Source organism: Ammodytes marinus (assembly GCF_949987685.1).
Source record: "Ammodytes marinus genome assembly, chromosome: 13".
Lineage (NCBI taxonomy): Eukaryota > Metazoa > Chordata > Actinopteri > Uranoscopiformes > Ammodytidae > Ammodytes > Ammodytes marinus.
The window spans coordinates 7,027,716-7,055,056 of NC_137217.1; the positions used below are offsets into that span (position 1 = coordinate 7,027,716).

Sequence of the window (27,341 nt, forward strand, 5' to 3'; positions counted from 1 at the left end):
GATGACCCTATAGAGAGGGGGGTTCCATTTAGTAGCCTACTACCAATTCATGCAATGGGCAGACAGTATTTAGATTATTATATTATGCTATAATTAGCCTACTATGCATCTTTTCACAGCCGTGGTGTGCTTTAGTTATGTCTCTGAACTGTTAATGGTACAAAACTACATCACCCAACAACTCTACAAACTTCGTTCTCGACCAGCAAGCAAAATAGCGCTCCTCACTCCTCCTCCTCCTCCTCCGGGCTCTCACTGCTGACTCTGGATCAGCTTCCACGCCCCGCTCCCATCCAGCCCTCCATTCTTCGATTGCCAGCCTCGGCCGCTAGAAACCGACCAGGGATCAGGATTTGCAGACAAAAAACCCTTGCATTTTAAACTCAGCCCCCTTTTAACCAAAAACCAAGCCAACCTGTTGAGTGTGACGGCGGAGCGGGCAGGGTGTTGGCGCACAGAGTGGAGAAAAGTCGCTGCTTCTGACACACATATCCGTCCGCTGCTGAGACATTTACTCGCTTTTTGTCTCTGCTTTTACACAACAGAGGTGAGTGCTTGACATCTAAATTCATTTCTTATCATTTCACAGAACATTGTCTCCTTAACTTCAATCGTGGAAATTTGCTCAAGAAGTTCAAATCTTTTACACGCTCGTGACGGTGACGTGAGCATCCTCTTGCTCAACTGTTAAACAAAAGTTAACGGACAATTTAATTCAACCGCAGCTTCTGAGTGAAACAATTGTTAAATAACTGTAGGCCTATTTATCGCCAATTGTGTCATTCAGTTCCTAAAAACTCAAAACGGTTCGAATGAAACCTATAAGGGTACGCCTATCTTTTCAGAGATACAAGAATATTAAAGTTTGAATGCACTATAGCCTACAACATAGCCTATGTCATATCATAAACTGGCTGACAATTATCCTCGAGCCATGACAATGGCATGGCACGCGCCAACGTGCGTAAGGAGCCGAGAAGATAGTGTTCCTTCATTTAAAAAAATAAAAAATAGGTTACACTGCAGGCTTAAAGTGCGCAGTGTAGCCTACTCTAAAATGTTGTAGGCCTACTGTGTCTGCTAAGTATGATATTTTTCACCAGAAAGAAGAGAAAAGGACTCACAATATTTAACATAGTTTAAGAATGTAAATATAGCCAATACGATAGGAGAGTGGACAGGTCACAATTGTCACGGGCCAAATAATTTTAACCAACAGATAGCAGTTTGAGACATTTTACTCCTCAAACACCAAATGCTTCCTGGAATTTTTCCAGTATTGATAGGCTAGGCCTACTGTTGCATGCTTTGTTGAACACACACACACACTGTATTTGTGTGTGTGTGTGTGTGTGTGTGTGTGTGTGTGTGTGTGTGTGTGTGTGTGTGTGTGTGTGTGTGTGTGTGTGTGTGTGTGTGTGTGTGTGTGAGCAGATAAGAGCAGTGGTGATAGCAGTTTGCTACCATGTGGCACAAGGACAGATTGGGACAAGGGCAGATACAGACGCCTTCTTATTCTGCTATTAAATGTCAAACTGTACCGACTGTATTATTGATCATTTGTGGGATAAATCAAGTTAAATATTTAGGTAACATGCATTCAAAACACATCAAAATCTACAACTGTGTGAAAAAATTAAATCAAAATTTGAGAGCTGTAACATGCAGTAGGGGAGAACGGGGTAAGTAGGCACACTTTTTACTCTAGTGAGAATTGCTTATCACCTAAACATCTTTCAATAGTCATTCCTACATTAAATTGAAGCTTAAGGTGTTGGCTTGAAAAGTGTACACCTCACTTTTTCTATCTTATTGTAATAAATAAGAAATTAATCATCAAAGACACCCTTACACATTGTGACAACCAACCCCATCAAGGGGTCGGTTGTCAAACACTATGGGGTTGTTTGTCACCATGTTATCTTAATGGGAATAATCTTAAAAAGAAGGCAAGAAAGTAGAGCTAAATTTGAAAGTTTGGTTTGGGATGCACTGGGTTGTTTTGATTTTGTTGCCCTTTTTTCTTTTGCATGCTAGCTGCCTTTTCCTGCTCTATTCTTTCCTTCTCTGGGGTGTCAGTGAGGATACAGCTTGACATTTTCTTTCGTTATTGGGTTCCTTTTCTGGCTGCAGCCTTGAGATAACATGTGACAACCAACCCCCCAAAAAATGTGACGACCAACCCCAACTTGAATTTCTTGCTAGCATCAAGGCCAACAACCATCTGACAACTAATTAGCTTGCTAACCACAATCTAAACTATAGTTTACCCTTCACACTTTGTATGGGTAACAAGTGTGTTGTTATAAACCCATTGTGTAAAAGCCTAGAAGAAAAATACTGAGGAGCTAAATATTTTCAATTTGACATGAAAAACACAAACAGTCGTCTCACTTCAAATTCAGAAGTCTAACTCCAAGGAAGACTATGTAGGTGACCTCTGATCCCAATTCTGGATATTTAAATACCAAAATTTCACAGACAGCACCTTCTGGTTCCGAGATATAACGACTGTGACAACCAACCCGTGTGACAAATTACCCCGTTCTCCCCTAATCAGGTGTTTTGGCATTAAATTATGTAAGTGATTAATTTGGTTATCAATGTGTCATCCATAAGTAGATCCATTATTGACTTAATCGTTCACTGATTAACATAAAGATTTAAGCAGTTGTTTATGGGGGCACAATACAATAAAAAGCAATAACTGATTATCAATGGATAAGGACACATAAACAGTTATGGTTTGTTTTATTATTATTTTTTATTTATCTTTTTATAATCAAGTGTTTCCGTGACCTAGCAAGGTCTCAGATACAGGCATTGCAATGGTAAACAGCTAACCAAGAAGCTGAACATAAGGTTTCTAAGTCCATGCCATGGATTCACAGAACAAAAGTTAATTTCACACCAAAGTTTGGCCGTTATACAGAGAGGAAAGCAGAGCGACCCCAGGCCAGAATGAGCTGCAGTTTGTAAAGTATAGGTCTATTGTGTTTGTAGCAAGTAGTGTTGCCATGACCATAGACATGCCTAAAGGCTTAAATGCTCTTTGGTGAGCTATCTGCTGCTCTCTGCACCATGTCTACCTCACAACAAATTCATGTCCCTTCCGTGGCGGTAAACAAGCAAATTAGATTTTTCTCAAGGATTTATGGTCCCCAATGTATTTTGGGGGTTATTTTAGTACTCTGACGTGGTTGAAAAGTGAAAATAGTTTTGGCTAAAACTAACATAAATGGAATTGTTGCACTGCAGGATAATCTGTTCTTGGAGTGAAAAAATAGACTAGGTTTTTAAAAGACGAAAAAAAGCCTTATATGGTCCTGCAGTCATACAAATGCACACATGGGGGGAAAGATACAGTTACACATCCAACTCACACACCTGTCGAACTGCAGAATATTTGACAGTGTTTAGCTCAATGCCACTCATATTGAGGAATATAGTCGAAGAGAGATAGAAGAGCTTCCAGAGTGAGAGAGAAGGTGGCGACAGAGTAGTTGTCTGTGCTTTCTCAGGTGAAACAGACTTAGCCCGCTGTTCTCACCTCTCCTCACATGACCACGATTCTTAAAAAAGAAAAAGGGAGAGCGAGGAAGGGAGGGAGGAAAACGGTCCAGAGCATTGTGGGGGAGAAAGAGAGAGCGTTACTTAGGAGAGACACACTTTCTCCTCACAAATGTATCAGCCTCAACAAGAAGACATTGATTTTATAATGCGACTGTGACCTTCAGTGCCTGCCCTATAACTACAAAGCTCTGCAGACACAGCCAACAAGTCCTTAAAGGTGGAGACAGCAATCCTGGAGAGTGCTTGTTGACAAAATAACTTCTTTGTCAAAATCAGTGAATATCTCCTCCCGATCCGCTACCTGTCTGTATTGTGTGCTGGGGGAAAAAATCCAATGTTAATACACAGCCTAGACTCCGTAAACGAGCAGGTTGCAAGCTACGGTGGGCCCCCTTTGATTAAATACCCGTTTACAGAGCCTAGGCTGTGTATTAACACCAGGTTTCTTTCAGTGCACTCTCAGTACCAACAGGTAGTGTATCGTGACGAGATACTCACTGATTTTGGACTCTACCGGATATGTTTATTGACAGCGCCCAGCAAGGTTATAACACTTACAAATACAAAACTGTTTGTATTGAGGCTAAGCATTATGAAAATGAATGTCAGAAGGACAAGCCATGACTAGGATTAACAGTTAATTGCAGAAGGTGAGATGAAAAGATGAAAACGTACTCAGAGTGAGGAGCATGCAGTGTGTTGTTATAGGGGCCACTCACACTAGTGCCGCGGCCCCGTGCCAAAGCTCATTAGCATACTAAAGTCTAGAACGTTTGGCTAGTGTGACCACGCCAACTTGTATTCCAGCACGGAACAGCCCCTTGGCCACGGCACACCTGGGAGAGGTGTGCCGTGGCCAAAGTACAGATGCTAATGAGATGACACGCGCACAAGCAAGCGCACAGGCGGCGTTCCTGACGTGAATTTATTAAGGATGCATAGTCCGTTAACGTCCGCTGCCTTACTAGTCGGCACCAGAATTGCCCACCACTTGGACTTGTAGCTCCATAAAATGTGTGAGAATTAACGTGTGTGTGGGCTAATAAAAGAGGGAGAGAGCTAAATAGGTGAGCGCAGAAAGCAAAGCAAAAAGGTTTTCGTGTTTACTCACGTTCGTCAGATGATTTTTTTCTTTTTCCTCCCGTCAGCTGTCATAACTGCCTTTACGCATAGCGGTGGAGACGCACAAAACAACACACCGCGGCCCGGTGATAAGGAAACAGTAGCCTACACTAAGGTTTAACAATAAACTTTATAAAGACACTTAAAAAAACGATCTCTGCCCATACAAAAAGTTCTGACTTGGATTTGATGGAGCGATGTGTGTGCATAAAACCATCCGGTACGTATGGTCTGATGACGGGCCGTTATATTAATGATAAACAGCGTGCTGCACAAATATGAGACTGTCCACCGCGACCTATTACGCCAAGGCTACATTTAAAAAAAAAAACAATAGCTTAAGGATTCTCGTTGCTCTAATGTGGAAGTGGAATATATGATGCAACTTTAGCCGGATGAAAATATTCACAAACAGTCGTAGCCTATAGCCTACAAGACTACGCTCCAAATCCTAAACGCGCACGGTGACGTAGGCAAGGTGCAAACGTGCCCAGGCCACGAGCAGTGTGACCACGGGCCAGCGGGGGGAGTGGGGAGGGGGGGGGGGGAATCGTGCTGAATCTTCCTGCAGCACGGAACAGGGAAACGGCCCTAGTGTAAGTGGGCCCATAGTCACTCGCTGCTAGCCCTGTGGTTTCCATGTGTGACTCATTGCACATGTATGCTCCACTCCCTCTTACCCTCCTCCTGTCTCTTTGTGTCCCTTCTATTCCCTCTCTTTCCCAACCGCACTCCCCGTCCTCCCTCCCTACCTCCATCCCTTCCCCCTCTCTCATTTCTTCTTCTCCTTGTTTCTCTCCCACTACTTCTCTCCACTCTTGCTAAGTCTTATTTCCAAACTTGATATCTTGTGTGTACATCTGTCTGCCCCTTTCTTCATCAGTCAACTGCCTCCACTGCTGCTTCCCCCAGCCCATGTCTGTCTTTGTGTCTATCTCTATCGCTTTTTTGTGCTTTTACACGTCAACGAATGGAGTCAACCCTTTAAGTTAACATCTGTTGAGGTTGATCTTTTGTCGGGAGCTGTTTGCTGTAAACGTCTAGCCATGGCAGCTGCAGAGACAGAAAGAGTTGTATAATTCAAGAACAGATCTGAGGTCATGTGTTTTATCAATCAAGATGTTCATACTACAATGTTAATATGTCCATAACACTGAGAAATCTAAGCGCAATGTAATGTATAGGGTTAAAAGCTTTTAGCAGTCCTTTAGCCTTACAAATTCTTCTAGAAAATTTGGCCTACCAAGCCATTCATTTACCCTTCTAATGTGCGCCACACCGCTTCTTGATAAGATTATGCACATTATAATACATGACAACTGCCTTAATAAAAGTTAAGAAATAGCATTGAAAAAAAAAAAATTATCCGCTCACAGGTGTGCATCTTTTAGCCATAAAAAAAAAAAAAAACACATTACATCGAGAAAAAATTCACAAAAGTTAACTAAATTAATACCTTATGAACATTGTGCATTATCAAATCAAATCAGTTTTATTTGTATAGCCCAATATCACAAATAGACATTTGCCTCAGTGGGCTATACATTCCATACATTATGACAGGATCTCACTAAATAAAACTTTGAACGACAGTTATCACACCGGCTTCCATCCTGAGTGATAATTACAATTGCTGACTGTGCCTTTCTGCAGCGGTCAAGAAAACCTTTTTGCTCTGCTTTGTGCTCTATCACTTTTTATTTTTCTCTCTCTCTTTTACTAATCTACACATACTTTATAACGTGGGCTGGTGCAGCAGGTGGAGTCTACCAGCGGCGTTTGTTTACCGTAGCAGGAGCTTCGGTCACTCAGTAGGCAACATATGGGGGATTTCTGCACTGCACTATTACAAACATTACAAACACGGTCTCTATGGAACTATATATTATCAGTACATACGTACAAGAACCAGAACACTCACTCGTGGTGGAAAGTGGAGGTGTGTGCTCTCGTTCTTCATTTCCAAGACTACTAAACAAACAAGGCTCCACCTAGTGACGCTAAATCCAATAAAAATCTGTTGCTGTTAAAATACACACGTGCATTCTCACACATTTAATGTTATATGTGCTCTTTTCCACGTGCTGCTGTTTACACTTTGTTTCATCCAATTTTTTCTTTAAAATTAGCAAATTACAGCCAATCAAGCTGCACTATGTGCACGAGGAGCGTGCCCATGAGAGTGGGTGTATTCCCTTCCTGCATGGCTAACCAGGATAATATTCGTTTATCAGAAATAAATCAAGACCAGACCGAGAATCCAGAGTGGATTCCTTGATTTCAACACAACAGAGACTTTACATTGGTCATAGTGTACAATGCAGGTCCACACAGTGTTAGTATTTTTAGTCCACAATGTCAGAGTCTTTCCTGCCTGTGTGTGTGTTTGTGTGTGTGCGTGTGTGCGTGCGTGCATGTGTCATAAAGGATGTGTTGCACGCTGGAATCCAGTGCTGCTAATTTAGGCCTAAAAAATGCCACTGAGAATAGGCAGCTGTCTTTGTAGTCCACCACAGGAACACACACTAGGGTCCAGTCTTCAAAAGGGTAGTGGTGTGTGTGTGTGGGGGGGTTCTATTTCATTAAAATAAAAAAATGGAACTAAGTCACACAGAAATGCTCTTCTACATCCTCATAACACACACAGTCATGAGTCATGTATACAACAATAGAGGAAGAACTAATTCGATCTCAATTGTGTCCTTGTTTTTAGACACAAATACACTTACAGAATCATGTTACCCCTGGCCCTGAAGAAGTTTTAAGAAAGAATGGGTACTGTTTGGCTTTTGAAGTCAAACTCTTCTATGACGCTTTTTATTTCTTAACTATTAAGGGACAAATCTCAGTTATTCGAAGGACGTGACTGTGAGATTGTGTGTATGTGCATGTGTGAGTTTTCTGTATGTGTGTTGTCACCACCTTACCTAGTAACAAGGCAGTAAACAATTGTCTCACGTTAAAGCCTACTGGTGTCCCTGTGTGTGTGTGGGGGGGGGGGGGGGGGGGGGTGCGTGTGTGTGTGTGTATATTTGTTTTTGTGTGGTTAGTTGTTTGGATGAATTGTTGCAGAGGCAGTTTAATTTTTGACATTAGACATCCACAATATTTGTGTTGTCCTGCTAGCTAGCTGCACCACCTTATTAAATAACCTTTGGTTAGCCATATAGCCATACAGATAATGGGAATTAGTGTCTGATATTTCCAACTCAGTGAAATGAAGGTAAAATCATTTTCAATCCCACCATTGACACACGTTAAAGAATTTCAATAGCAACATATCACAAGATTTCTGTGTGAGACATTTTCTATGGGAACCATTCACTAGTGAAAAAGGGCCCTGCAGCTTATTGTGTAACAGTGCGGGTGGATAAGAGAGGAGAAGAAGAGTGGGAGGAAGAAGAGAAGATGACGTGGTGTGTGTGTGTGAGTGTGAGACGGGGCATGGAGTCCTAACACCCTGTGCTCCAGGAATCTGGCAGGGAAGGGACAAGTGAGTGGAAAAGACTCAAAAGGGACGGGTGAAGGAGCTAGGACGTTCAGAAGTGTGTCCCTGAAAAGGGAAGTAGTGGAGGAGAGGTTGAGAGAGGCTGGAGAGGTTTTAAGAAGAAGAGCAGTGTGGAACAGTGCTTTCAAACAAACAGGCGATTAAAGCTTTCCAACATGGGTGGAAATGACTATTAGACAAAGGTGTTTAGAAACAGTATGAGACAAAAAAGTGGAAAAAAAAACCTAAAGAAGGAAAGAGATGCTGCGAGAGCTGATAACAAAACGAGAGGGACGGTCAGAGACAGGCAGAGTGTTGTGACAGAGCCAGAACAGAAAGGTCTTTATTCCTGGACCGGCTGGAGCTGGAACAGTGGCTCCACAGGGAAACAAAGTAGTCCATGGGTCATATAAATCTACACTCATTATTTGGCAACTTCAATTATAAACCTTTATGTGGTATGAGACTACTTTCTAAAAAACAATGTATCACTAAAATCTCCTGCAGATCAATCAATTGCAATAAATCGAGAATGAAAATAATCCACAGTTGCAGGCCTTGGCCAGCGATATTTCACATTGAATGTTGAGTTAAAGGAACACCCAGGTTTTCAAAGCATATGGGACTATGCACCATACTTTCCTTACCCACCAGGGTGCTGTGCCACACACACACACACACACACACACACACACACACACACACACACACACACACACACACACACACACAAGGAGTTGAATACAAACCTCCAGCACTCACCACCTTGCTCCGCCTTATGCAAACATTTGCTTTAGAAATATGATCTTCAAATAGGAAGACGGAGGCACCACCTCTTTTATACTCTCTCTGTTCCCACTCCTCTCTTTCACTCCTCTGCCTCCCCTTTCTAACTGTCTCACCTTCAGTTTGCCCTCTGTAACTTTTTCCTCTTGTCACTGTGTCCATCTCTCTCATGTGTGTGTCTTTGCCCCACGTCTTGTGTCTTTCCCTGGAGGTAAAGCATTCTTTAGGGGTTATTGGCCTGTTTGCCATCCTCTACATTCCCCCTGCCTCGCCACGGGTTGCTATGGAGAGGCACCAGGAGAGAAACGCTCATCCTGCGCTTCTCTCTCTGTCTTTCTGCCAAACTCCAAATACCAACAGCAGAGAAGGGAGACACAATGTCTTACTTAAATCCTGCTTTATAGGGATCCAAGGTAGCTGCGGTATGTGAGTACTTGCACATACTGTACTTAAGAAACAAAACTACCTAAGAGATACCTTTAGAGATGGTTCTTACAGGTGCCCTGCAGCATTTCCTTGTTAACACTCACTCTTACACAACTAAAGGGTTTGTGTGTATCCACGAGGTCTAACAAATGTGTTGATTGAATATTCCTTCTTCATTTAACACTTGCAAAGACAACACTAGTTAAAAGTTTGAATCCTGCATTGTTGCCATTGACTTTATTTTTACTTCCTCCCTGCCTTTGTTGGTGCATTACTGTGTTACTTGGCGCCACCCATGTTCATCACGTGAATGCGCGTCTCCATGTGCGTGCATGAGACAAACACAAAACCAAAAAGGCTCTGTAGCACTATGAGACTTTACAGAACAGAACCATTTTCTCCTGTAGGTTTTTTGTGTGAGTGTATTCTCTTCTCTAAAAGAAAAAAAGCTTTAGATAAAAGATTAAATATGTTTCACATTATCCCCAAAAATAGTCATAAAGCTCAAGTTTGAGCAAACATAGAGTAGAGACAGATCATAGTGCTGTCCTACAGGCTAGCAGGAATTCAGCAGGAATTCAAACCAGTGCAACAGACTACATACTAGAGAGTGTGTGTAAATGCCTGTATTGGCAACGGGCTTGTGTTTGCTCTTCACTATGAGCGGAAAAGTGCAGTAAGTGGAAAATCACTGCTGTGCTACTTAAGGTGTGTCTCCTCTCTCTCCTCCCAGTGCACGTTACCTCTGCTGCTGCTAACATGGCAGCCAACACAGCGTGCATTACACACAGAGCAACTAACACTGTGTGGGGGATGAAACTGCAGCTGTCACGAAACATCACCTGTTCATTAAGGCTGATATAAATGAGATGAATGGAAGTCGTTATTATTGTCTCAGGGTCAGGAAAAAAATCCTGACTGGAAGTACTTAAGACATGAGAGCTTGTTGTCTGTTTTTGACTTTGAGCAGGCATCAGAGAGAAACAAATGTCTCCACTGACTTCCCAAAACTAACCTTCCACTAAGTAATGTATATGCTAGAAATAGGATTTAAACTACATTTCAGGCAGGAATAGCCATGGAATGGTGAGTGCACCCTGATGATATTCTCATGGATTTTTTCATCAGCATTTGTGTGTATAAATGTGGACAGTGGCAGCATGTGACTCCACCTTACTAGCCTACATATAGTAAATGATGTAACGGTAGAATAAACATGTAGAGAATTAACAGGCAACATTGACCACTGACTTGGAAAAGACAATTGAAGAGTTGAAGATTTAACATGGCAACGGCGTAATGCATCACCCAGAGAGAGTTAGCTCTCCTATTAAGGCTCCATTAGAGCCATTTGTTCCCATCAACATCGTATCAAGTTTCTGTGTGCGAAAGAGAGCAAGAGACACCACTTTGTGCATATCTAGAAGTGATCAGCTTTCTATGTGCGTGCTTCACGGTGCACAGATTCATGTGCTGTCCACTGCATGAGTGGAGAGCTGGCCTATGTTAGTTCAAGTCCTTTTAGTGCCTCTCTTAAAAACACAAACCGGCCAAATGTTGCATCAGGCCTCTGTTGACTCTGTTGGCTGGTAACAACCAGTTCAGAGCATTACTGCATAATCAGCTTTCTCACACGCAAACACACATTTCAAATTAGGTTATTTGTGACTAGAGAGATGATGTCATTTACCAGATGTTAATACAACCAGAGCCTCGTTTAAATGGGCCATTAGTGAACCACAGTAGTTCATGCTTACAATCAAAATGCAGGCATGAGTAGAAGTGAAAGTACAGATTTTAAGTAAACAGAATTATTTTTGTGTGTGTGTGTGTGTGTAATGTAAAGCTGCACACAACACAATAACTGGTAACAATCTAAGGACCTTTCTACTTGTTGATGATATAACTTGTTTTGATATCAGTGTGTCTGTATTTCTGTCTCCGCAGATAAACAGCCTCAAGCTTCAAGATGTCAAAGATCTGTGCAGTGGTGTTGATGACACGTGAGTGACACCTTGAATTCAATCAAAGTCTTTATCTCAAAATCTGCCTCAACTCCTTTGTTAGATTAGTCATTTCCTCTTTTTACTATTCTGTATAGTAAATCAATTTCTTTATAATGTTTTTTGGCCATTGTATTGATCTGTTTTGGTCAGCCAGAGAAAGGCTGTTTACGTGACGTCGCTCAGTACTAGTGAACAGTTAGCTCCACTTCCCCTTTACAGAGGAAGGTCTGCACATTACTGAAGTATTTATATTTTTGATGACACAAGTAACATGTCTGAGGTGAGACAATAGGCAGAAGGCTGCTTGAGACATAATATCTTTACTGAAGTTCCCTCTACATTTGTAAGTGTGTGTTAAATGATAGGTCCCTATAGAAATAGGAAACAGTAGGAAAATAAATCCCTAAGGTGCTCTGATGATAAGGTGGCAGCGATAACATCCACAGCTCCTTCAGGTGTTATAAGAGAGTAGCTAGTTGAGAAAGGAGAAGACATTTTTGTGTAACATTTTTAAACAGATCTCGGTTTCTAATAATCATGGCATTATTGATTTATTGACGCAGTTTCATTTGTCAACGACGTCGCATAACAGACATGGCAATTTACCTGTCTTTACTCAAAAGTTCCAAAAAAATTGTAAAACAGTTTGTATAAGTGTCGAGGACATATGAATCTATACGTTTTAAAATGTTTCGCTCCACCCGGATTATTGCTGATACACAAACTGAGATGCCTGTTGATGTTAGTTACGCGGTTCTCTTCTTCTCTACTCTTTCAGTTGTGTCCCTGGTATTTGCAGAAGAACACAGTGGTAAGTACACAAATTACATTATTTTGATGGTTAGGAGGTTTCATCCAATATCTGTATATGATAAGCCACCTCGGAAAGAATAGTACATTTTGTATTCTAATTGAGTGTAATGGTTATTTTAAGTTGAAATGTATTGATTTGACAGTGGGGTATATCAATCATTAGCGAGAGAGTCAAACTGGGCCCTTGTGTTTGGTCATGCCACTTTGTACTTTTGACTGTGTTACGTCACAGTTTGGTGTGTGGATGTTTCTGTATATTCTCATTCATTGGCTGTTCAAACCAACTGTCCATTGACTTGACCCTCTTTATTTCTATTCCAGCAGTGGAAGATGACCCATTCACCTTTGGTAATGCATATTCTTATTAACTTATTTTAACTATGAGAAGATAAGCTTTAAAAAAAGGCTTTGTGTAAAAATCTTTAACGGTTTGTCTAATTTGCTTGTTTCACTCGTTACTGTCTAAACTTTTGATTTGATTTTACTCATTGTGTAGACTACCACAGACTGCGTGTTGGAGGCCTGATTCTAGCTGCCGTCCTTTGTCTCATTGGCATCACCATCCTGTTCAGTAAGATGCAAATGAAACACACACGCCCAAAGTCGTAAACATACTCAGACAACAGTCAAATACACACAGATATCATAAAGTAAGTCAATGTGTCTTTTCTCGTTTCAGGCGGCCACTGCAGGTGCAAGTTCAACCAGGAAAAGAGGTAATCCTTCATACAGTTAAACAAAAAAAAAGCATTTGTATAATTGCAGTGGAATTTCTCAACAAACTATCAGTATCAATGCTGTTGCAAAGGTGGGGTTCCTTTATTTAACAAAGTTACACTCTCTTGTTCTTCTTTGTGCAGGAGGAGGGCAGGCAGCAATGCTCAGAAGATGCTCTCTGAAGGTAACCTTTGTTCACTTAACAGTTACTTTCCAGTAACTCTAAATATTGATGAACGCACAGAAGACACTGTGCTTGAAGTTGTGGCTAAATGTTAATGTCAACAGAAAAGATAATAGATTTTACCAGTCATAACAACGAGGACAGCGCTTCATCTATATGGTGCACATCTTTAGGTAGACCTACAGTGTGCAAGAAGATATACAGCGTCTCTGCCTGTGAAATACTTCAAATTTCATCATGCAGTTGACGTCCCACAGAGGTTTAAAGTTATATTCGCTCTGTCCATCTGTTTCCCTGTAAAAAACCTCATGTCACACATAGTATGGAGAGCTCCCGTAGGTCTGTACTCTGATGCTCGCTGTTCAACAGGTGGTGGGACTCGGGGCGTCTGGCAGCCAGGGCAGGGAGGGTGGGGGAAGGCAGCCATACTCCTGTTGTATCTGTAAAATCTGCCCCCTTGAATGTGAATAGCACACAAATAAAAGGTGTTCTCTCCGCGCAACAGCCACTTTAATCGCTAAAGATGAGCTAACTGCAGTCAAAGCTTTAATGCAGTGAAAAACATTGTGTTTGTGCGTGAAAGCAACACTGCAGGGGCCTACAGGGACATACTGAGAGGCAATTTCCTCTTGAATGGTCAAATGCTCTCTCTCTCCCCTGCGCATTATCTGAGAATGAGCTGCAGTGTGTTAATCCCCATTGCCCATTTACAGAAGAACTATGAATCCTATACTAATAATTATTGATGTGCATATATAGATACATACCGTGGATTTACTAAAGAGATAGTTGAAGCCTGATAGTTTTTATCACTTATGGTTCCCTAGATTGAGATTTGTTTATGTTATTTAGATGTTGAAAATGCTTCCACATAAAGAAACTGTCATATTCAACCTTTTGGAAAAACCTCTCATAATGCTTTTTCCTTAGTTAGATCATTTGGGTTGATTGAGCTGAAAGTCATGTCACACAAAAATATTACCAAAAAAATTCTTTAAGTGTCCACATGCCGTAGTTGGTCTCAATGTCTCGCACTGCTTCTGTCGGCTTAGAAAAAACCTGGATTTACAGCAGAAGGTATAAAATCCATGCGGGATCAACGATGGCTTACCTCATGAAGATGTGCCGACATTGTTGTTGTTATAACTCCGATTTCCTCATGAGGGCGACAGAAGTTACACAATGTAACTTAAAACAGTGGGCTAGTAAAAATTATTTAGCCTAACTTTTGAAAAAGAGGTTAAGCAATATACTACTGTATATGATTGCATGACCCAGTGTGCTATGTAGTATTCACATTTTGAAGCAGAAGATTAACCCTCTTGTTCCTGTCTGTCTGTCTGCAGATCGTGCCTGCGACTGCTAGACGCCATCCAGATCGCACACTGAATTCCCAAACCTGCGAGCAGCAGATGAGACGGAGGAGCAGGAGCGGGGCCTCCATACATCCAACGAGAGGCATTTGTTTTATTGTTAGAGAGCCACAGAAAGTAGTCTTCGTGTACCTGCTGTGAGGTGTGATGCTTTCTGCCTGATAACAGTGCTACTGATATGCAGCCCACACCTTCACACACACCCACACACACACACACACACACACACACACACACACACACACACACTTGGACCTACACACAACTGTACACACATTTTTTTTTATTACTTATGGTTCCCTAGATTGAGATTTGTTAATGTTATTTAGATGTTGAAAATGCTTCCACATAAAGAAACTGTCATATTCAACCTTTTGGAAAAACCTCTCATAATGCTTTTTCCTTAGTTAGATCATTTGGGTTGATTGAGCTGAAAGTCATGTCACACAAAAATATTACCAAAAAAATTCTTTAAGTGTCCACATGCCGTAGTTGGTCTCAATGTCTCGCACTGCTTCTGTCGTCTGTACCATACATATAAGATGAATATTGATGTAGATATTAGTCGCTCACTTTGACCAAGCTAACCCACTGTCCATTCATGTTCCTGTCAACCATATGAATTGAAATATATATATATGATGTAGTCATGAGTGTTTAGAGTGGTGCTGATTATTCATGATAATCTGTTAATTCCCATTTTTAGCTTTATGGAGGAATGTAGTGGATTGCACTGTTCAGAGATACAGAAAGACTGTCATGTTTCTATAAAAAGAATTACTGAAACAAACAAGTATGAGCTGTGGACTTTTATATTGTGTGTGTGTGTGTGTTTGTGTTAATATAAAATGATGCATGTTAACTGTAATACGTATCACATACAGCATTTAAAACATATTTTATTCCTTACTGTTATTATAATTGCACATTTTAACATAATGTGTGTAGTAGTTTAAGGGCAATTGAAACAAACATTTACTATAGGCCTATAAGTTGGTTTCTTTAATATGAGCGGTCCTGAACTACATTATATAGTATTTGGTCATTACATTGTACTAGGGTTGTTTTGGTACTATTTCAATTCAGCCTTCTACACAAAAGTTATCCTTGTTGACGTACACCACCTCAGTGGGCTTCTGCTTCGCTTCGCTTCAAAAGAAATTTGTTGAACTCTCTCCAAAACTATAAGAACAAATCTTTGATTTATAACCAGAACATTAACACTAAATAATGCAGGTGTTTAAAAAATTAGGCCCTACGCACAAATACACAATTTACCTGTTGTGAGCTATAATGACTCTTCTGCTCAGGGGCCACGTGAGGAGGCTGGTGGTGATGAAACATCAGCAGCCGGTGGTTGTTATGGAATTTTCCGTATTTAAGGTTACTTCATATTAATAATAGGCCTACATTTATGCCATTCTGTGTATCTGTCTAGACCAGGGGTGTCCAAACTATGGCCCCGCAGGCCGCCCGCTTTTTATTGGCCCGCGGCCAATTTAAAAAATATAATGTAATATGGCCCTTTTAATTAATTGTATTTATTTTTTTAAATCTATGTGTCCTTCTTCAATAGATTCTAATTCATTCACAGTGTCTCCAAATAATTTTTTCATACAAAATACTTCAGATTAAGTCTCTTAATTTTACTCTCAAAGTGCACTAGATTCATAGCCTGCATTCCCAGACCTGCCACTAGGCGCTGGCAAATTAAATTTGCTGCGCCTGTTGATATCAGGGTCTGGATTTCCAGGCTACCAGATTCATGCATTTCACTTTAAAAAGTTAAAAAAATCTCCCGGGGGGGCATACCCCCAGACCCCTCAAGGAGGCACAGGATCTCGGCTCGCTACTATTTTCACCCAGCTGGACATTGGAGGCAATAGTGTGAATGACATTTAACAACAGGTAATTATTTGGTCAGCCCTAACATCAGAGAGGGGCCCCCCTTATCAAATTCTGCTTAGGGCCCCATGAAGGCTTGGGCCTGTGTCTGTTTAATTTGCAAGGAAAGTGTTGCCGTGAAGAAGGATTAAAATTTACAAAGACACTATGAAACTAAACATCAGAGCAGCTATATGTCCTGATAAATATGTTCTTTTTGCAAAGTGGCCCAGCCGTTCCTAGATTTTTCTGTATGTGGCCCTCAGTGAAAAAAGTTTGGACACCCCTAGTCTAGACAATAGTTGTGTGCTGTTAGAAGACAAGATGATGGATTTCCATAGTTGTTTGCACGTGAATGTTCAGAGTCACACATACTACTAAGACTATAATAATCTTAAGATAAGATAAGATAAGATAAGATAATCCTTTATTAGTCCCTCAGTGGGGAAATTGCGGGAATACAGCAGCCTTGCATACAATAGAGACACATAGTAATAAAATAATATAATATAAATAAAATACAATAAAATAAAATACAAGAAACAGTAAGAAAAGGAAAAAAAAGCTCAGTAGTAAGCAAGAGCTGCTGTAAAGGGCAGCCACTCGTGCGGCGCCGGAAATTTATTATTTCATTATTTGGATATGCTTGTAACTTAATGTGACTTGATTGGGTGACAATGCACTGTTTCACTTGTGTTGCTGTGCTGTTTTTGCTCTGCTGTGCTTCAATGAATAATTCTAATGAAGACATCCAAGTCTCCCGAAACCTTTTCAAGGCCGAGTTGACCAACTTGAGAAAAGTTAACAATAGTGAATGATTGCTGAGTTAATATTTGTTAGGGTCTCTCCCTAACAGCTATTACCACAGCATTCACCAACCTACCATTTTTCATTTCAACTGTTAACAAATTAATAAATACAATAGGCTACATTAAAAGAGTTCTCAACATTAAAAAAGGCTATACTGAGAAAGCATTTCAGGCAAAAAATTAAAGCATGGGTGGGTGTATGACAACCATAGTAGGCCTATATAAAATGATGACAACAGATCCCTGTCATAACAGGAAACGCACACGTCACATGTGCGCTCCTATGGCTGCCTGCCAACTGCCCGTGCCGTTAATAAAGCCTCTGGCTCCATCTAGCGGACATTGTCATCTAGTGATCTCTTTTTTTCATACTCAGTTATCCCGCTTCCACCCGTCTGCATTTCTGCTTGTTTTCTTTGTATACTATCTATGGTTTTTCTCCATACAGTCTGGTTAGCCTGGTCCTTCCATACCATCGTAGCCTACTTCATTTCATTTGTAAAGAACACTACTGAAGGGAAATGAAAATTGAGTCAAAGCATGTAGGCGGGCGGGTGCCAGGCTAGTTTATGGTTATTCCACACGTAGAAATCATATAGGCCTAAGGTATAGCTTGGCAGGCCTTTAGGCATACTAACAGAAAAACGACAGTGACAGCATTTCACAGCAGGGCCCGATGAGCATGACTTGGTTGATTTCTTCACTGAAATGATATTTACCATAGGCTATTTGTTCAAGAGGGCGTGCGGTTATTATTTATCGGGTTTGGACTTCCCGTAAATGTCTGCCTGGAATGGGGGAGAGAGGCCCACTTTCCCCTCCTTCGCCCCTCCCTCATTGGCTAACTGTAATTAGTAGGACAGCAGCATCAAGCCAGCCAATGGGACCGTGAATATGACCGGAAATAAGACGTATCCGCATTAGAAATAAAGGCCTAACATAGGAACAATTACAATGTATAAATTACATAGACTAATACATCTAATTAGGAACATTAATTTAACATTTTTTTTGTTTGTTTTGTAGACAACCTTTCATTTTAATTATTGATATCTGCAGCAGGTGGCGACAGCATGCCTACATAATTTGCATGCAGGAGAACATGCACACTGTCATATTTCTCTGGATAACTTTTTCTCTGGATGACTGGATTTTCTGGCTTTGATTTTTTTTTAAATAGGCCTAAGTATTTGTTGTTGTGTCCTGTTTTTTTCTGTCTGCCAGGGTCTGTCTATGAGTTTTAAAACTTAAAACCTATCCTATTGGAAAATATAATAATTGTTAGTCTCTAAGAGGTTATCCAACAAACCGTATGATACAAATGCCCTTGATTAGATATTGTTTTCCCTGTATGGATTCGATATGGGCAGCAACAGCAGCCTTGCCTGCAAATTGACTTAATCAAAACTCTCATCCCACAAGAATACTGACAAGTAAGATTGACTTTGGGGGTTTTGTGTCATGTTTCTATTTATTTGCATTGGCATAAGGGTAAATCAATTACCAAATGGTTTTGTGTAGGCCTATTTGATCATCTGTGACAAATAGGCCTACATTGTAGTAAAAACATTGGCTAGTAATTTTCCCCTTGTAGCTTGCAGTGAAAAGTATGCTACTTCTTTTGCCAAGCTGATTCCCACAGTAGGCTCTCTAAACTCAATTAATCTTATATTACAGCATGTCGCTTTAGTATCGCTTTATATCCACCACCTTCAGCTCTCTTAACAAGCGGTCAACATGAAAACTCAGTTCACGTTCGACGGTGCTTTTAATTTGAAAGTCTTTGCCGGAGGTGTATCGTTTATCCCGCTCGCTTGACACTAATGAGAACATTTTTAAAAACTTGGGCTCTTGACTTGGTCAATTCGCCTTGTAACGCAGGGGTGCCAAAGAGAAACACGACGACCATTAGACATTAGAGAAGAAAGTGGACCGGGGGAGCAAAGTAACCTAGTTTGTTTTTTATCCAGAGAGCCCAGAGACCAAGCTGTTGCATTATGGACCCCAACAAATCTGAGAGCGGACCTCCCGCGGAATGGGCTGGTGAGAAGTCCCCCATGGGCCAGGCTGCCCCTCCGCCCTACCACGACCAGCCCTACCCGGGATACCCCCAGCCCGGTCCGGGATACCCACAGCCCGGACCGGGATACCCACAACCCGGCCCTGGATACCCACAGCAGCCGCAGGTAAGCACCCCAAAACATATATTTATTCAGGGTGCTTAAGTATTCAGTTTGATGTTGTTTATTTTTATTTTTTTAAATCGATACACTGGTTAATATGATAGCAGGCTATTGATAATGCTTCGTCATGCTAATTTCTTCCCATAAAAAAATATTATAGGAAATAATTGTAGTGTTGGAGGGGAAAAATATGTTGCTAAATGTTGTTAATTAGCCTATAGCCGCTACGCGTTTATACCATAAGAGGTTTATACTCGCGATGTTACATTATTAATTCGACACTTTGAGCTCATCATGAGAACGAAAAAAATGGAATGATAAAAAGTAGGCCCTATAGCTGCTTTCATTTGGATTAGGCTTGGCTACTCTTCAGAAGTTTGGATCGCCTGCCACACAAACAAATACTGTCCGATTGTTGAGAGCACCACTTCTGAATAGTGTTTCATAAAGTCCTCTTTACAAAGGTTATTTTAGTTTGCAAATAAAAGTTGTTTTTGTTTATGTAGCCTAGTGACTATTGAACGTGCAGAAAGACAGAAAGATACATCTGAGCAGCAGTCAAATAACAATATTGGTCGTGGATTCATCAGCTAAACATTGGCCTATACTCACCAATCACAGTTGGGCTTATATTCAATATTACCACCGAAGAAAAAACGGTTAACAAAATGTTGAGAGAAACAAATAAAACATCACCATCATCACCACTGTGGAGATAATAACAAAAGTGTTAAAGTGTTTTAATAATTTAATTCTTCTTATTTTGGGGCCAAAACTATTTCAAATGTATGCTAGAAATGCATTTCCTGCAGAAAATGCGTGTGAATGCTGGAAGCTGAAAAGCTGACACTTATTAGCTAAATGTGCCAGGCCAAGTGTTGAAAGGTGGAAGGATTTAACACAGAATATGGTGGAAGAAGCAGAAACACACTCTTAACGGCCTACTTACATGTTTAAAGTAAGCCTAACCAGGCCACCACTGTTGTTCCACCACCCACGCAACCGTTTACTTTCACATCCTCTGTGCTTTATCTCAAATCCCACACCTGGTCAATGCTTGATCTTAATGTTGCAACATTTAAGTTTCGATTCAGGTGACGCTCCTCCAAACTCCCCCACTTGGTTTCATATCACACTTTTGACTTATATTCCCTGTGTGGTTTGCAGGGCTTTGCAGCCCCGCCTCAGTATGGAGGACAACCGGGATACGGACAGCCGCAGTACCCGGGTCAGCCGCAGTACCCGGGTCAGCCGGCCACTGTCACTGTCCAGCCCACAGTGTACGTGACCCGAGGCCCACTGGCTAACCCTGTCAACGACTACCTGGGCTACTCCATCTTCACCATGCTGTGCTGCTGCCTGCCGCTTGGAATTGCTGCCCTCATCTACTCCATCTCGGTGAGTTTGAGCCATCCACTAATATTTATACGCTTCATGGACGGATCCACCTTCATGGATAGGGCTGTGTATTGGCCTTCACAATACGATACGCATCCCGATACATGAGTCACGATCTGATATATCACGATACATTGCGGTATGATGCGTATTGCTATATATTGCGATATTCCACATATAGTTCCCTGAAAATGTAAAGAGAGAGCTGAAATACAAGTCCTGTGTACAATATGGCTGGTCTTAATACATCAGCGGACAAATTGAGTCAAAAATATTTAATACAGGGAGTCACGTGGGTACGTCGAGCAAGATGGCTGCGCAGTGAAAGAGCTCCGCTAACCCACCAATATATTTACTTAAATATCATATATCATAGTCCACTCATTTTTGTAAAACAGCTTCCAAAGTAACCCTGAGTTCACCCGAACCCCAATGGCTACTTCGAAATATTTTAAAGATCAGGCGACGGGCCGCATGTCGACGAGGAATAGTCCGTCTCCGAATGACGATATGGAAACTGCTAGCTTAACACAACAGAGGGAGAGCGACCAAGCTACACCGAACATGGATAATCTTTATGCCGAGATTGTCAAAATGAGCACCATGCTGCAGGGGATTGCAGGAGATATTTTAACCATCAAGCACACAACCTCTGAGCTGAAGAACACCGTTAACGGGATACAGGAGAAGCTGGATGAAGCAGAGGGACGTATCCACCAGCTGGAGGACACAGCCGAGCGGCTGGTGAGCAACCGAGAGCACGATGAGAAAAGGATGGACGCTATGTGGAACCGTATGCAGGTGCTTGAAAATCACAGTAAGAGACATAATGTGCGACTGGTGGGGCTTAAAGAAACCTACGGGACAAACGGCACTATGGAGAGTTGTGTTAAGAGAGTTCTGGGCGAGGGACTCGGGATTGAAGTTGACGGTGAATTTGAAATCGAAAGAGCGCATCGCTCGCTCGCTCCCGTGCCCAATGACGGACAACCGCCCAGACCAGCGCTGATCAGATTCCTGCGACAGTCGGCGAGGGATAAAGTAGTGAGAGCGGCCAGAGAAAAGCGGGGCATCGAATGGGAAGGCATGCGACTGTCCGTGTTTCCTGACATGACACAGGAGCTTGCCGAGAAAAGAAAAACTTTCACATCCGCGAAGAGATCGCTGCAACGGCTCAACGTGAGATACACGCTGGCACATCCAGCGTCTCTGAGATTCACGTGGAAGGGGAAGAATCGGAGTTTCACAACCGCCAAGGAAGCAGAGCAGTTCATAAAGGCGAACTGCAATACAGATGCGTGAGCTGAGACCATGTCGGATAACACTCGCGTTGAAGACCCATAAGGAAGACTGTCTTGGACAATATAAAGAAAAAAGAGGTTGATTTAAAAGTGGACAATGTGGACAAAGAGGTGGGTGAGTGAGCTTGATATTGTTCTGCCTGAGCAACAAAGCCAGAGAGTGAGTCTCTACTGGTTAGGTGTACATACCCCACGGTCCAAAAAGTTTAGGTTTATTTTCTTTTTTGTTTTTTTTCTGTTTTGTCTTTTATGGCTGGAGAAAAGCCAGAGGTCCCAGGTTTTAGGTGGGCCCCTCCTAAGTTAAAGGTTTTTTCTCTATATGTTTATGTTCTTAGAAACGTTAAGGTTAACATTGATACACATAAGATGTTGTTGAAGCTGCGCTTGGTGATGACAGATAAAAGTACAAATGAGCCAAATGAGACATAGCAACTGCAAGAAGCATGGGGGACATAATTATTGCTGGCCTACAACTGAGTTTCAATATACTACTCATACTTAAATATGGCTAGGCACCACGTTCAATGCATTAGCTGGAATATAAATGGTTGTGGGAATCCGGTTAAGAGAGGGAAGGTATTGACTTATCTGAAGCATAATAAGACAGACATTGCTTTCCTTCAGGAAACACACTTTAAAGGAGAAGAAGCACTGAAACTAAAACGGAGCTGGGTTGGACAGATTTTTCATAGCTCCATTTCTAGTAAGCAGAATGGAGTAATTATATTGATAAACAAAAATTTAAGTTTTATTTTACTTAAAGAGATCAAGGATAAAGAAGGCAGAATGGTGTGTATACAAGCACTGGTTAATGGGTCTAAAATGATACTGTGCAATATTTACGCACCAAATAAAGGTGATCCACACTTTTTTCACAATGTGAATAAGACACTGGGGGAGATGGAGGGTCAAATAATATTGGCAGGAGACTTTAACCAAGTCTTAGATGCCTGCGTAGATAGAAGCAAATTTAGTGCCCCTGTAATGCCTAAGGATAGAGCTGCAATACATATGATAAACGAGGATGTTGGCCTGGTCGATATATGGCGATTAACAAATCCTACTGAAAGGGAATATACTTTTTATTCACACTGCCAAAAATCTTACTCTAGGATCGATATGTTTTTGATTTCAAACACCATTATAAAACATGTTGTGAAGTGTAACATAAATGCAATGGCCCTCTCTGATCATGCGCCAGTAGAGCTTGGCATTGATATAAATACTGATCAAGAGAGAAAAGGTAGATGGCGTATGAACACGTCGTTACTACAGGATGAGAACTTTAAACAACTGTTGAAGGAGGATATTAAATCTTTTTTCGAAATTAATGCTGGCAGCACTAATACAAGAGCAATGGAATGGGAAGCATCTAAGGCTTATGTTAGAGGGAAAATGATTGCACATTCTTCTAAAAAGAAAAAAGAGAATATAAAAAAGATAAAGGAATTGGAAATTGCGATCAAAAATCAGGAAATGGAACTATCAAAACAATTTTCGGATACGTTATATCAAGATATATGTAAGCTCAAGTTCCAGCTGCAGGAAATCTACAATAAAAAAGTTGAATATGCTTTATTCAGGCTTGGGACAACGTTCTATGAAGGAGGAGAGAAAACAGGCAAATTACTGGCCAGGCAACTAAAGAAACAAGACTCATATAATGTGATACCAGCTATTAAAAAAGGCAATAGTATAGTCTCCTCAACAAAGGAAATAAATGAAGTTTTACAACAGTTTTATAAAGAATTATACACTTCGGACATTAATCCCCAACAGGACGAATTGACAGACTTCTTTAATAACTTAAATATGCCTAAACTGTCAACTGATCAGATTGAAGGGCTGGATAGCCCCATATCAGAGAATGAAATTAGGAAGGCTGTTTCGTGCATGAAAGCAGGCAAATCACCAGGCATGGATGGTTTTCCGGTCGAGTATTATAAGCAATATATTGATATCTTTGCCCCAATATTAAAAGAGGTATATAATGAAGCTTTCACTTTAGGTTCTCTCCCTCCAACATTTTACGACGCCTTGATATCCGTTATACCTAAAAAAGACAGAGATCCAACAGACCCTGCTAATTATAGACCTCTGAGTTTGATAAACCTTGATTGTAAAATTTTAACTAAGATCTTGGCCTTACGTCTGGAAAGTGCATTACCTAGCATCATACACCCTGACCAAGTGGGATTTATGAAGAATAGGTCGTCCACGGACAACATGAGAAGACTATTACACCTGATATGGACCAACAGGACAGGAAATGACCCGGTCGTTGGTCTCTCTCTTGATGCTGAGAAGGCATTCGACCGGGTTCAATGGGAATTCTTGTTTGCAGCTCTATCACATTTTGGATTCGGACAAACATTTATTAGTTGGATCAAAACCTTGTATAAAAGCCCGAAGGCAGCTGTGATAACTAACGGGATAATATCACCACTATTCAACCTTACCAGAGGAACTCGTCAGGGTTGCTCTCTATCCCCATTATTGTTTAATATTGTATTGGAGCCGCTAGCTATTTCTATTAGAGCCAATGCAAATATTAAAGGGGTGGATGGAGGCGGGAAAGAGCACAAATTGTTATTGTACGCGGATGATATTTTTATGCTGGTGAAAGACCCACTGAATTCGACGCCCCACTTAATGGACACAATAAAAACATATTCCAAATTATCAGGGTACAAGATTAATTGGTCAAAGTCGGAATCCATGCCTATTACGGGATTACTCAATCCAAACTTAATGACAAATTTTGGGTTTAAATGGGTACCAAAAGGGATGAAATATTTGGGAATAAAACTAAGCCAGGATATTGAAGAAATTCCGGCATTAAACTTTGAACCAGTACTACAAAAAATTAAAGCTAGTCTGGATAAATGGGGGAAAATTAATCTGACATTATGGGGTAAAGTTAATGTTATAAAAATGGTGATTTCACCACAATTCAATTATATTCTCATGATGGTACCAGTAACTACATCCCCTCAGATTTTCAAACGATACGATACAATCATTAAAGACTTTTTATGGGAAGGGAAAAGACCCAGAATTAAGCTTAGCAAAATGTGTTCACCTAGAGATAAAGGAGGACTGGGATTGCCAGACCCAAGATTATATTACATCTCTTTCGAAATGGCCAAAATAACCAGACACTGGAATAAAGATAATACATTAGAATGGGTTGCTATTGAAAATAAGTTGGCACTCCCTTTTTCACCTATTGATAGACTATCCCAGTGTTCGCTTAATTTACCCAATCCTATCATGGCACACTCTAAAGAGATATGGACTAAAATACATAAAATGTTTAAATTGTCACATTGTAAGCAATCCTACTCCTCCTTATGGTATAACTCCATGATTAAAATTGGAAAGACATCGGTATTTTGGAAGAAGTGGCTTAGTAGTGGTATATGTAACATTGCTGATCTATTTGAAGATGATGTGTTTATATCATACTCAGACTTGGTGAGAAAATATAAGCTAAAGGGAAAAGACCATTTTTGGAAGTATCTTCAAATCAGGAGCTGTGTTACCTCCAAGATTCAGTACAGAGATGGGAACCACATCATGGATTACTTCAAACTACCTGGGGAGTGCAAACGAGCTTCTATATTTTATAGGAAAACCAACCAATTGCTTAGCTTTGACTGTCATAACCTAAAAGCAATATGGGAGAAAGATTTAGGATGTATAATGGAGGACAATACTTGGTTGAAAATTATATCTGACAATGGAAAGTACATAAGGGAAGCCAAAGGGAAATTTACCCAATATAAAATTATACACAGGTACTACTTTACACCACTAAGACTATATAGAATGGGAGTAATGAATAACAATTTATGTTGGAAATGTCAGAAAGAAGCAGGTACTTTATTACACTGTATTTGGCAATGCCCATGTATTCAGCCCTTTTGGAGATTTGTTTTGGAGTACTTAGGCAAATGGGCCGCAAGAAAGCTACCAGTATCTCCTAGACTTTGCCTGTTAGGTGACAGAAGTCAACTACATAACATGTCAAGTAAAGATTTTTCTGTCATCATGGTTGGCATTACAGTGGCTGCAAGGACGATTCTTAAACATTGGAAAACAGTTACAACTCCAGGATTTAAAGAATGGGCTAACGCCATGATAAAAACAGCCTCATATGAACATATGCTTAATAAGCTGAATACTATAAACAAGGATAAAGCACCAGCATGGGAGAGTTTCTGGACTTATATCACACTGACCGATAAACCTGTAACGTGAACAAAGTTGATGGAATGTAATGATGCTCCTGAATGTTGTATGGATAACCATTCTAGTCACTCCGATATGATTGTGCCCCTAGAGCTGCTCTTGTTATCTTCTGATTTTACAGATACAAATATTTATATGTATTTCTATTCTTTATAATGGCAAATACTTTAATTGTACTGTAATAACAAATGTCTCTGAATGTGTAACCTTGTACTGTCATGCACCAAAGCGAAAATTTAAATAAAAAAACTTGAATTACAAAAAAAAAAAAAATATTTAATACAAAACCCGTACTGCGACATCTACATGAGCAGAGGTGTAGTTCCAACCTGTTTATAACTTGAATTTTCTTTTTTCAAAACATCGATTCTTGGTGCTCACAATACAATACAAGTGAATTTCAAGATATATTGCCGTATCGATTTTCTTTTAGCTCAATCCTATTCATGGATACACAGAGCAAAGTTCCATCCACACTCACCGAGATCCAAGTAATTCAATTGCTAACATGTGCTAATACAGAGTCCAACCTACAGCTCAGTGGTGCATATTTCCAAATGGAATTAAAGCTAGTATAAAACATTCACACTTGAGTAAGATATCAGAAAAACATTTATTTTTTCAAACTAAATATACCAAACGGAAGAAAAAGATTGCTTTTACAAATGAAAAAAGCACCAACCACAAACTCAGAATATGAATGACTGTTGGTAACCTTTCAAAATTAACCCCTCACCTCTCACATAAATGTTGAGATGAAAAGATGTAATAATACACTGAGTAGTTTGTGTCTCGTGGCAATGACAGTAAATTGCTTCACAATCTAAAATGTAAAGTGGCCTAAAGACTAGCCAGGTGATGGACTTTGTACCTTCTCTGCATCATTAGATCAGATGATGGGGAAAATGGAAAGTCTTATGTTGCAAACATTTAATAATCCAGGAGGATCCAGTCAAAGTTAAATTGTTATTGTGGCCCCCAGAAATGAGCTCCACTGTGATGAAATTGCTGTTTAGTCTTCCAAC

General features: G+C 40.6%; 2 protein-coding genes across 4 annotated transcripts in view; both read left to right on the top strand.

Annotated features, from left to right (window-relative positions):
- Window positions 1-410: 410 nt before the first annotated feature.
- fxyd3 (FXYD domain containing ion transport regulator 3) lies at window positions 411-14,765 on the top strand. Its single transcript, XM_080039331.1, has 8 exons — window positions 411-547; window positions 11,342-11,397; window positions 12,179-12,211; window positions 12,535-12,561; window positions 12,710-12,784; window positions 12,893-12,929; window positions 13,074-13,114; window positions 14,461-14,765. The coding sequence occupies exons 2-8, from the start codon at window positions 11,364-11,366 to the stop codon at window positions 14,478-14,480; spliced, it is 267 nt and encodes an 88-aa protein (XP_079895457.1). The 5' UTR covers window positions 411-547; window positions 11,342-11,363; the 3' UTR covers window positions 14,481-14,765.
- Window positions 14,766-18,997: 4,232 nt separating this feature from the next.
- The window catches only part of LOC307259420 (uncharacterized protein), a 36,303-nt gene continuing 27,959 nt past the window's right edge, over window positions 18,998-27,341 (top strand). For 2 of the 3 annotated variants that reach the window (XM_080039253.1, XM_080039254.1), the window contains exons 1-2: window positions 18,998-19,366; window positions 20,531-20,761. In XM_080039253.1, coding sequence (XP_079895379.1) covers window positions 19,178-19,366; window positions 20,531-20,761 — 420 coding nt within the window. In that variant the 5' untranslated portion in view covers window positions 18,998-19,177. The remainder of the gene's footprint in view (window positions 19,367-20,530; window positions 20,762-27,341) is intronic. The other variant, XM_080039255.1, reaches the window with a different exon arrangement.

Bases quoted from the DNA above. Each gene is read 5' to 3' on its own strand.
- fxyd3 (XM_080039331.1), top strand. From the start codon at position 11,364: ATGTCAAAGATCTGTGCAGTGGTGTTGATGACAC. The intron at 12,785-12,892 runs GTAAGATGCAAA...TTCTCGTTTCAG, and splicing joins TGGCATCACCATCCTGTTCA to GCGGCCACTGCAGGTGCAAG. The intron at 12,930-13,073 runs GTAATCCTTCAT...TTCTTTGTGCAG, and splicing joins AAGTTCAACCAGGAAAAGAG to GAGGAGGGCAGGCAGCAATG.